This window comes from Mastacembelus armatus, chromosome 21, assembly GCF_900324485.2.
Source record: "Mastacembelus armatus chromosome 21, fMasArm1.2, whole genome shotgun sequence".
Lineage (NCBI taxonomy): Eukaryota > Metazoa > Chordata > Actinopteri > Synbranchiformes > Mastacembelidae > Mastacembelus > Mastacembelus armatus.
This window is the reverse complement of record NC_046653.1, coordinates 20,230,484-20,243,009: the sequence shown is the minus strand read 5'-3', so window position 1 is coordinate 20,243,009 and position 12,526 is coordinate 20,230,484. Positions and strand designations below refer to the sequence as shown.

The 12,526-nt window shown below is 41.2% G+C and overlaps 1 protein-coding gene across 1 annotated transcript in view; it reads left to right on the top strand.

Annotated features, from left to right (window-relative positions):
* The first annotated feature begins 2,784 nt into the window (after positions 1-2,784).
* klf7b (Kruppel like factor 7b) overlaps positions 2,785-12,526 on the top strand; it is a 57,791-nt gene continuing 48,049 nt past the window's right edge. Inside the window, exon 1 of the mRNA XM_026295281.2 lies at positions 2,785-3,255. Coding sequence (XP_026151066.1) covers positions 3,154-3,255 — 102 coding nt within the window. The 5' untranslated portion in view covers positions 2,785-3,153. The remainder of the gene's footprint in view (positions 3,256-12,526) is intronic.

Here is a 12,526-nt window from a genome sequence, read left to right as displayed (position 1 = left end):
GATAGAAATGAGGGTAAAAGAAAAACAAGAAGAGTAGTATAAAAACGTTACTTAAAGAGGGACATGGGTCAGTTTAAATACTAGTGGTACTAACAGGAGCTGCAATAATAGTAGAATACAATTTATGTAGTAGAATTATAGCAGAATTATTGCAGTAATTCTACTTGTCTGTGTTTGTAATTGTAATAGTAGCTAAGGGTAAAAGTAGTAGTAGTGGAGTAGTAATTGTTATTATTTTGGTAGCATTAGTATGTGTAGCAGTACTGTAGTAGTAGTAGTACTAAGGAAGGTACAGTAGGACTACTCTAAGTAATAGGAGTAGTAGGAGGAGGAGGATGGGTAGTATGACTGCTAATGGTGGCAGTAGTAGCAGAAGGACAGGGACTAGTAGTAGTAGTAGTAGAAGTAATGCTTGACTATCACTAGTAATTATGATACTAGTAGGAGAAATGTACTACTGGAGGTGATGGCAGAATAGCGAAGTCGGCAGAGGAATAATAGTAGTGTCAGTAATAGCAGTGTTGGATAAATGATACTGGCTGGTAATTGAGCTATTGATAGTTATTGCTGAAAGTACTAGTGGAAGTTGTTAATATAAAATAGGTTCAGCAATAGTACGAGGAACTGTAGAGGTACTACAATAGATAAAAGTAGTAATAGTGATGGGAAGGTTGTTGCACGTGAATCTGTTAAGGGCCTTATAGGCAGTTAGTAGTAGTATTGATCCCTGCGCCTCCTTCCTTCCTCTGTTCCTCCGGTGGCAGGCTGAGCTGTAAAAATCAATGGGGAAAAGGTCCTGAAACAGCCAATCTAGAAGCCATCTGGCCCTTGTAGTCCTCAGAGACTGGTAGTCTGTCCCCGAGGGATGAGACACTGTTGAAGAAGCCGAGAAAGACAGCGAGAAGAAGCACATGCACACAACAACACAAAGCAAGTGTGAACTCACGTAAATCCTCAGCATGGCTTACACATCATGTGGCTGTTACATAAGAGAGAGATGATTGGAAGCATCAACAAAACTTCATTCTCCAGGTTCTAACCCCAGGAATAGTCTCCCTGTAACTGTAATCAAACCTGGACCAGAGGTGGGACGCTAAGATAAAATTTTGACCTTTAATAAAACCACCTCCATCAGTAGCGAAGCTTTGTTTAATACTGAAACAAAGTGCCAGAATGCATTACCCTCCAAATTTGATCAAAATGAGACTGGTGTTGTCTGAGACATCACATTTGAGTTTCAAATTCTGACCTTTAATTATTGCACCCTCATTAAATCAATTAATGTAATTTGTAAGAGTAGCTGGATGCCTGCTGCAGTTTGTGTCTGTCACAATAATGGTGTCGGAGAAGGACACTAATGTCAGTGGTAGATGAATGTTTCCGAAAATGAGGTGCAAGCTTTGAAAGTAGAAAGTTACTGATGACAAAATAAAAGTGCAGGAAGCTGAACCGTAGAGACGAGGAAAAGAACGAAATAAAGAAAAACTGATGAGAAAATGAAGGTAAATTTTAGAAACAAGAAAAAATAAAATAACACAAAGGTGAATGTTAAAGAGATGATGAAAGGGAAAGAAAGAGGGATGATAGGATTAAAAAAGAAAAAATATGGACAATAGAAAAAAATGTGAAGAAAGGAAAGAGATGGGTGTGCAACACAGAAGCTACAGACCCAATCATCTTGTAAGAACCCACCAGTTTATTGGTTTAATACAAGCGAGCAGCCCATCAAACATTTTGAGAGGCTATTGGAAATGATTTCTGCCATCTGATCCTTTAAAAGGGTTTATGGTTCCCTTTACAGCAAGAATTACGGCCAATTCAGGGTACTTTATTGTCTATCACATGGTGACAGAAATTTGTCTTTTACATGGCTCAGACACCACAAGACAAACGCACCGTTATATATACAGGTTGAGACGCCATTTAACCTTCGCAAGTTCCATGTCTGCAGTTTTAGACCTTCATTTCAATTCATTATGTTTTCACTACCTGACAAATTTGTGCACTCTCATCATTAGCACTAAGTACATGAGGCCTACATATGTGTAGTAGTATTGTGAAAGCCTGTAATTATCAATGGTTTTACTCAGGTAGAGGAGCGCCACTGCTTGTTAGTACAAGTATTCTACATCTGGGCACATTGTGATTTCATCAGGAGGATGTTTATTTATGGTGAGGCCACAAAAATGCTGATGAGTGTGGATTTATTTGTAGTCCTGGAGAAAGGGGGGTAAACTCTTGCAGACTGGACAGGTGGGCGGATCGAGCTGAACTCTTCTCTCCAGTGCAGCTCCGTGCACACATCACCACATGGAAACCACATGGAGGAGGTTCTGTAGTGAATCTGTCAGAAAAACAAGTGCATTTTATATCCAGCGTCACCACTGCTGATTCTGACGCCCATCTGCTTCTTTCTGCAGACTCACTCCACTGTTTACTGCGGTTTTGTCGTTGTTTTCTCACAGCAGCGGCAGCAGCAGCAGCGCCCATGGTTTCTCTCCTCTGCCTGTGCAGCCTGTAATGACTGAGACAGGAATGCTGCTGGTTTTATATAGGCCTCTAAAAATAACTCACCCCTCACTGCCATCTAGGGCTGGACTGACAGCCCCCTGCAGCCAATAGCATCTCTGCATCCCGGAAAACTCCACCCACTCCCTCAGTCTCAACACCTCCTTAATTGGACGCCAGTGACATCATCAACCCTATTTACCTTATTAGGTCACGCATGAAATTGATTGACAGGTGGCTCCTCCCCTGCCTCCCTCCCCTCTCTCACCGGTCGCCTGGATTGCAGCGGGGTCCAGTCTGTTGCTGAAGGAGCGAACCTGGCAACCTGGCAGCTTGTACGGAGACCTATTGGCAATCTGGCAATGCGGAAATAGATCTGGCACCCCCGAGCCAGAACTGAGGAGAGAGGCGTGACACAGCGAGCAGAGAGGAGACGGGATTGCTTTGATAAAGATAAAATAACCAACTCTTTCTTTCTTATTAACGTTTTTCTTTTTTTACTAAAGTGCTAAGGTGCGCTCATCTGCACCAGCTGGGGGGTTTCCAGCATTTGTTTTTTTATTTGACAAGTCAGAGAAGAGGAAAGAAGTGCGTTTCAGTCGCTTGGATTCCGGACTTCTTTGCTGAGTTTTCCTTGAATCAAGCATGGATGTGTTGGCGAATTACAGTATTTTCCAGGAACTCCAACTCGTTCATGACACTGGTTATTTCTCCGCGATGCCTTCCCTGGAGGAGAACTGGCAGCAGGTCAGAAATTACACCTTTTCACTTCTTTTCCGGGAAACTAACGGGGTTAGAAAACGGGCTGAAATACCAAACGTGCGCTGGTTGATGTTTTCTGCGTGTGTTTCTAGTGGTTTTGCATCACTAGAGCGCTCCGGAGTGGCAGCACCAGCAGCCCCGTGTAGTTGCGTCTTTTTTTTTTTTTTCGCTCACATGGAGCACGGCGAGGTCCGCTGACAGGAGAAAACACACAGACCCACACACGCACACACACAGGGGGGAGAGGGGGGAGGAGGGGGTGAGGGGCAGGACGGAACAGACAGAGAGCTTTACCCACTAATGGTTCAAATGGACAAAAAGCATTTTTAAAATGCGTAACAAATCCTAGCCATCTCCACATTTACGCACACGCCCCTCACTATACACGAATGGTCCGCACAGTGTATCTTAAACATATCTCCGTGTAATGCTTAATTAAACTCCTTAATCGTTCAGCTAAGAGCAGTTGCATGACGCTGTGGTTTCCCCCAACATGATGTCCAGGCTTTAACTAAAACCTAAAAAGGATGAACTGAGGGGGGAAAACTACTGGAGGCTTTTAAAACAGGGCTGGAAAAACTCCAAACGCAGGTAGTCGGGCTGCTTTTGATCATAGCTTTCCCGGAAAGGTTTTGTTTTGAAGATAAGAGAATTTCCTCTTCACAGATGAGGAAACTATGAATTCAGATGTTTTACCTTTTTATTTTTCCTCATGCACGTTTAGCAAAACGCAGGTGGTCAAGCTGAAAATACTGTTTCCCTCAGAGTTTTTCTTCAACCTTGACAATTAAGGTTCCGCGTTGATCTGGACCAAATTCTGCCGTTTAATCCTCTTTAAGTTATTTATTTTCCGCATATCGTGTTTTCATCAGTGGATTTCCTGTAACTTTCCACCAGGCTTTGGGTGGTTTTGTCTCCCCGCTGTAGTGCATTAATGCACTTTGTGCTGTGGTCCTGTTTAATTGTTGAGACTGCGAGTGAGAGTTCACTGAAGGTGAAAGTACAGTGATGGGTTCAGTCTGAGCTGATGATGGAGAATTTGAGTATTTGAATCCTGGAGCTGTTTTTTTTTAGTGACTGATCTGATCAATAGGCGAGTCTGTCAGCCTGATATGTTTGGATTATCTCACACACACACACACACACACACACACACACACACACACACACACACACACACACACACACAGGCAATGGAAGATGGGCATATGCCTAATAGCTAGTGACTTGTACTTAAATAATATATCCACATCTGCCACTGTTTGTTTGCAGATAATTCTGCTGAATTATGCATTGACATCCACTATAGAACATAGTGTCTCCATGAAAGCCCTCACACTCTTTTCAAATCTGTCTGACATGTGAAGCCTCATTTTATTGGCACTGTATAGCTGCAGATAAACGGGCGATTACTGTGATTTTCTGTGTACTGACCACATACAATAACACTGGAATTTTTTTGTGGCCTGTGGTGGGGAAAACCCTTTTTCTTACCCATTTTCTGATTTGAGAATTTGAAAACAGGTTTTAAAATCCAATTAACACATTTTAGACTCACAATAGATCAGATACCTGTTTGAATTTAATACTGGACCATTTTTATCCAGTAAGTTCCAGCACAGGGCAAAATCTTTTGAGATGATGCTGGGTCAGTCCATTGTGTGTATGGGGGGTGGCATGTGTTTGTCCTATAGCTTGGTCCTGAATGAAGATTGTATCTTTCCTCTCTGGCTGTCTTGCCAAACCAAAAATATAGTTTCATCCCCTGTTACCTGTTTTTTCTCCAGTAGTCATGTTGTTAATTGATTGAAATTTTGATTTTCATTTCCACAGAATGGCAGGAAAAACACTGGCGCCTAAAGAAAGGATTTTAATGCATCCAGCAGAAAACTGATTTACATATTTAGGCTTGTACAAATAGGCCAACTGTTTAACCACAGTGCAACAGCAATGCCAACGTGGCACCAAAACATCACAAGGGAATGACAGAACCCGTTTTTTTTTTTTTTTTTTTTTTTATGTGAGTAGTTAAGATGATAAATGTGCAATTTCACAAAAGCTTCTTGGATAGCAACAGGAAGCTTTTCAGCCTCTTTTAGCCTGTAGTTTTGGTTTTGACAGGCCAGTTACTGTGTGGCTCAGTCTGTGTTTCCAGCAGCAGTGAGAAGCTGTTTTCAGATAGATGAGTCCTGATGTCTCCACTGTAAACCACCTGCCCAGAAACAAACAGCAGCAGAGGTAGCAAATAGCAGGTGAAGAACATCCAGCAGCTAAAGAGACAGTCAGGAGACAAAAGCAGAGCTATTAGGAGAGTGAATATTTACATTGATCCCGTGGAGAGAAGAATGACTACTAATGAGTACTAATGCTGCTTCAGGCCCGTTGTAGACACCAGTTACCTAATAATCTACCAAAGAGCTCTTCTTGAGGAGTTCTTTTGCCCCTCATGGCCAAAGGAATGAATCAAGACTCTGGCTTTAAGGAGTAGCTAGCTTAGTTAACTGTTTCTTGATCAAAAACAGTGAGGACTCTCAAATCCCAGGCTGTTTCTGGATCTACTGCTCGCTGTTGTCTGCTGACTAACAAGATGTGACATGGAACAAAGACAACTGGTGAAACTTAGCAGTTTTCTTCTGTTTGCAGCATTTGTGATAAGCTAGGCTAACACCATGCAGGACACACACACACACACACACACACACACACACACGAAACTGATCCCAATTTTCTCCTCCGATGCCTGCTCAGACATTAAAGCAGCATCCGATAAGTCCGAATATTCTTTTAATGCTTCTGCTTTGTGAACATATCCCATCATGTTTATGAATATTGTAATACAAACTGCTAGATGAGGTTTTCACATTCACAGACAAAGTGTTTTGGATATGAGCAGAGGTTTTCAGGGTGGAAAACACTGGATTATTGGGGAGAGGAAAAGATGCGTTTCCTCAAATTTATCTGCACCAGTCGGGACACAGTCTGAGACATGAGACACACACACACACACACACACACACACACACACACACACACACACACACACACACACACACACACACTGAGACCAGGCACACCCACGTTTTTTTCCAACTCTTGTTCCTTCTGTCTCCCTCTATCCCCTCATACACTTCATCACGCACACACACACACACACACACACGCTTGGCTGGCATGCACTAATGGAAAGCTATGGTCTGGCAGGACTCATCCTGCCACTTTCGACAGTAATTGGCCGTTTGCTGTCAGACGAACAGAGAAACACACACATACACATACACACACAAACAAACAACCAGATTTGTGTGTATCGTGCATCTTTCCTGTCTGTCCCTGCATCATGCTCCTGCTCTTGTTTCCTCATCCAGGCTTTTTTTTTTTTTTATCAGCTGCTTTGCATCACAGCTAAATATGTGGAAAACACTTTCTTTCTCTTTCTCTCGCCTGTCAGTCTTGTTGCCTGTGACAGTATGAGCCCATGTTGTGTGTGTAATTGCTCCATCTTTGTAGGTTTGGAGTGATGTGATGGGCTTTGGGGATTTGTGCATATGGAAAGTCCAAGGATAAAATGGCAAACCCAGACTTCCTAATTAGATGTAATCCATTTATTTCAAAGCAGAGCCATGCCAAAGTCTGTTGAGCGAGAGGGAAACATAGAGAGGGAAACAGGGGATTGACAGAGGTGGCAACTGAAAAATGACGCAGACATGTCATGTTGTTGTTATGAATGCAGATGTGCATTTACTGGCTGATACACGGATGCTGTGTGCAGCTAACCAGCCTCATTGAAAAAAAAAAAGCAGCAGTGCTTTAACCTGGCGGACTCATCTCATCTCTTACCTTACATGCTCTGGGTGTCTGTAGTTCTTTTCAGGCTGATGGATTTACTTGCTGTGGTGTCATTATAGCACCAGCTCTGTGTTACTGATACAGTGTCTCCATTAGGCCTGGCAATCCTGCAGCCTTTTTACAGTAGCTTCTGCAGTTTATGTTTGCAGTATTTCATTCATTTCAACCATTCTGAGCGGATAAGTCCTCAGTGTTTCTACAAAAGAAATGCTCACATAATCACACAATGCTTAAGAAGTAAAATTTCAGATGAAATCATACAGTTACAATGAATAGGTCATATGCAACCCAAACATAGACAGTACTTTCTTCCCCTGAAGGCGTCTTGTCAGGTGGAGCTCAAGCTCAGGTTTTGTTACAACTTAACAATCTGCATCAAGACAAATCTCCAGTCCACTCTACCTGAATAATCAGCAATAACACAGTAAATCAATGTAAACATTACCGCACAGCCTGGAAGGAAGTACAGCCATATAGATTAAATTCATGTCCAAAAATCCTCTTGAGTATTGTTTTATACAGGTCTTGTTTACTCTCATTGGTGATTCTTATTAATATCAGTGAAATCTTTATTCATCCACATTGGATGAATTTGTTTTGTTTTTTTGCAATAATGTGTCTGGCACCTCAATTAAAAATTTCAAAAGGAGACCCAGTGTCACTCGATACATAATATACGAACCACTTGTCATGCGCATGTGAATTGTTTTCCCTCTCTTCCCTTTGGTAACCTGTTAACCTGCTGCATGGACCATTTTTGTGTATGTATCTTTCTGGCTCTGCCCCTCTCTGTTTTTTTTTTTTTTTGTTTTGTTTTGTTTTTTTTGTCTCTCTCTTGCTGTGGCTTGAGGCTGGCCCAGCAAAGTTTGACAAGATAATGAATTGCCATGCATGCTGCAGTTTTTCACATTTCACAGCCCAGTAACTCTGTATGTAGGGATGAAGGGAAGGACAGAGGGGTAGTTGGGGGGAAGAGTGGAAGAAGAGATGTGAGAGAAAGAAAACACCAGTAGACACAATATATGAAGTAAAATGAATAAATGCAGGTGAAAGTTAGTCCGGAAAGGAGAGGACATTTTCCTGCCTTTTTTCACTCAGTCATTACTATTGGTCTTGTATTACCCCACACACACACACACACACACACACACACACAGAGTTATGTAATTGTCTGTGGATCGCAGCTGCTTCCTCAATCATAGCAAACGAAAAGAGAGACAACAGAAAAGCAAGAGAGCAACACAAAAAAAGACGGATGTCGAGAATGTGGAGCGAAACTGCTGATTATGTAATGATGAATCCAAACATCAGAAATTGGAAAGTGACTTCAACCATAGTTCATTGTGTTTCGTCAATGCTGGAATCTTTTCTAGCTTATAATTTGTATGGCAGCATTACAGCTGGCACAACCAACCAATTAAAAGAAAATGACATATAAATTTGTTTGACCTTCTTCATTCTTGGGTGGTGATGTCTATACCGAACTCAGGGCTAGAGTGAAATATCTAGTGTACTATTGTATCAGATACTATGAAGTTCACTGTGTTCCTAAACTATCCACTTTATTGAATCAGGTTATCTTATAATTTTCAGAATTTCCACTTGTCATATACTACAGACTTATTTCTGCATTGTCTGCAGACACAGAAACACTTTTCCTGTTAATTGAGATATTCAGGCCTTATTCCAAGATAGTTGCTCCCCTTTCATGTCTTAGGGTTGAATCATCTCAATGGTGACAAAGGCTAAGGTAGAAGATTTTAGCAGCTATAACGCAGCTTCTTAACTCTGATAATGTTAAAATCACAGTTCACTTACAGTAAATGAAACTGAAAACACTGGTGGTTTTGCAGTGACTTTCCCAGTGGTTTGTTGATACTTGTGGAGTTTTGTTTGGGCAGTGGCAGGTAAGCAGCTCATCAAACGTCATCATTCATCTATATTAACAATATGGAATTACAACTAGGAGGCTGATGTGGGTTTTCTGCTCAGGTGCTTGTAATTTCATTGTGAACTGAATGTGCCAAGCTCAGGTCTTTGTGTCAGCCATGTGATTGACTGATAGTTGGTCCAGGGTGACCTGACTCATGGTGGGACTGACAGCAGCCCACTGTGATCCTGAATGAGAAATGTTTTATAGAAAACGGTTGGATGAATGTCTAAAATGGAATTTTTAAGACCATAATTATGGGCCATTATTGTAACGTTTGATTGTTGTTTGATTTAGTTACAGTCCTTTGAAAACCACAAATCATTCCTTAAAGCTGGAAAAACAGAAGCTGTGGGTTATAAACATGATTCTTCACTTCTACCAGTGTGGAAACCAGTGCCAACATTCTCAATATGAGTCGCTCTAATCAGTGCATTCATTCATTTTCCTTTTTATCGTGCTCCCAAACACACAGTTATTGTCTTTTCCTCATAATTTGAAATCACTCGAGTCACACACATACACTCACCCGAGAAGCCATAATTCAGTAAGTGAATAAGGCATTCAGTCCACGGTGGCAGAGATTAGATAAGAAAGTGAGCAGTCAGGCTGCCACGGCAGGAAAGCAGAACAAATGAAGTGCACTCGTGATGGAGAGAGCTTATACTGTGAAAGCCATAGCCCTGATCTTTCAAGATGAGTGGTTTTCTATGGAGGGCATCTCTCCAGCACTATTCACCATGAAGCCCGATTACTACAGTTTAAAAGGAAATTTACCCATTCATCTCTTTATGCTCCAAGCACTCTAAGGGTATCTGATATTGTGCAGTGAATTATCCTATTGTACACCATGTGTTGCATATATAAATATTGACTCTTCTTTATTAAAGGATAAGTTAGACATTTCAGGAGGCGTGCTTGTTTGGTATGTTACCTGCTGTCAGGTGACTCTGAGGCTTCGGTGTTTAGCACAAGGACTAGAAGCAAGAGGAACAGTGCTGAGCTCCATCAGAAGAAACGAGAAGCAGAGCTGTCTAATTTACAAGATGCATCTTCCCAGCTAGCACCAAAACATCTAAAAGTCAGTTACATGGGTTTGCAGTTATCATCTCCTAATTCTACTGCTGATCTTTTCTTATTTACAAAGATGGCCTGTTGCGTCTTGAACCAGTTAATTCAATTAAGAATTGAATTACAGCAACTTTCAGTCTTATTAGTGTTTGACAGGTTGTCACTGCACCAGGCATCCGAACCCTGGTGTGTGTTGCAAACATTGTGCTGTGTCCCTTTGTTGTGTGACTGCACACTTGGAGAAATTGCTGCATGTTATGGCACAATTTTGGCACATTTTTAAAAAAAATACCAATAAAACATATTTGCATACAGAAAATCCTTTAAGTGGGCAAACACTGGACAGCAACAAACTACACTATAGTTTTTAGAATGACCGGCCCAATCGGTACTTTGACTTCCATAGGCTATTTGGAGGTGTGTTTCCACATCATGGATTTCATGTGTTCATGTAACTCAACTCTTCTGTTATGAGATATGATTTTCTGGTCAAACACAGTCATATTTAGGACGTTAATTCAAAATGGAACAGCTGAGAGTCTTTGTTTTGTTTGGTTTTTTTCCTTTTTTCATTAAAAGAAATCATCTTGGTGATCAGAGGCTGAGCTTTGTTTGACACCAACACATTCACACTCACAGGTGTGTTCGTGTGTGTGTGTTTGTGTCTACATCCTGCTGAGCCAGTGTTTGCAGACTGATTGGCTCAAGGATAAAGCCCTGTGACCTGGCATCAATCCAACCCTCCCATTCTCTACTCACCCAGCTCTGTCTGTCTCTTTGCTCCCTCCTCCGCTCTTCCTCCCCCCCGTTCTCTCCTTTTGAATTTGCACACATAAAAAAGAAAAACATAATAATTATAGGAATTTGAAAAAATGGCTAAATTTAGAAGAGTTTTCCTTTGGTCTGAGGTGGAAAAGTTGACGTGTCAGCAGAGTAGATGCAATAAAAGCTGATGGAAACATCACATTTAAATAAACAATGTCATTGTGAGGCCTACTTCCTCTTTCTTTTCCCCCTTCTTTATCACAGCTAGACAAGAAAACTGTCAGAAAAAAGGGAAGGCTGACAAAACCACTGTGCAATTTTGCCAAAGGAAACAAAACAATTCATGCAAAAAATATAAATACCAACAGCATTGTAATTCCTCGATGCACCAGAAGAGTTACTGCATCTCTTTTGTCTCATTATTATCTCCTGGGAATATTCCCACAGCTCTCGTCAACCCATTCCTATTTTACTTTGCAAACTTGCTTTGTTTGTTTGTTTAGTAGGTGCACATCTGGCAGGAAACGCCCTCTTCCTCTCTTTAGTTTGTGCTGTGGCTCGTGGACTGAACAGTCATCAGGGCACTCACATGTACAGTGTGTGTGTTTTGGTAATGACATCATTCATAGTGCAGAGGATGTTGACAGTGGCAGAGGAAGTATTTGTCTCTGTGTGCTAACTTGCCAGGTCCTACTGTTGGCAGTACACTACCCAGGATGCACACACTTGCTGCTGGTTTTCCAAAGCTCAAGTAGACCCAGTGTGCAAAGTTGGACCTTGCTTAGTTTTGCTCTTAGGCTAAAGTCAGACATCTACACAAATGAATTCTGTCACCACCCAGGCTACGTAGTTTATTATCATTAGAACAGTGGTAGTTATGTTTCTTTTTATAGTATTACTGCTTCACTCATCACAATGTCCTTATCACTGACACTGTAGCTGTGTTCCACTTGTGCCTTCTGAAATTGTTTCTAAAAGCACAACTTCTGTGCTGGAGCAAACAGAGCTGAGCAGCTGGAACCTGCCTTTAAATGGAAATAATGTTTTTAACATGCAAGGTCAAGTACACAGTATCCTTGCCATTTAACTTTAGGAAAAACACTGAATTCATTTTCTGTTTTTGTCTTCCTAGGAAGGAGGGGAATGGTAGACAAAATAATTCATGTTCTAAATATCAGTATTCGTGAACTCTGGGGTAGCAGAGATCCACTTATGCAGTCACATGTATGACATCACTAGGTTGTTTTAATGGGCTCCCCTTATGAACATGGTAAACATGACCCCACTTGAAAGCACCATCCATCAGCCACTGTAGGGTGTAATTTACCCCACGTTCTTATCTGCTCCTGCTCAGTGAAAAGATGATGAACAAAGACCTGACATCTGCTGGTTGGATCATGGCTACGGTTGCAGAATGGAACTGAAATCATCCATATATTATATACAACACAGACAATGCATATAACTATAAATGTACTTCTACTGAAATTAACTTAACAACTCTGTAGCTGTACATGAGATAAAAGCTTTCATGTGTCTGAAACTAATTTAGTTTTGTTTTTGAATACAGCTTCCATGGAAAAAATCATTTAAATAAGAACAATTAGCAGGTTTTTAACAAAATATCATCATGTCACACAGTGT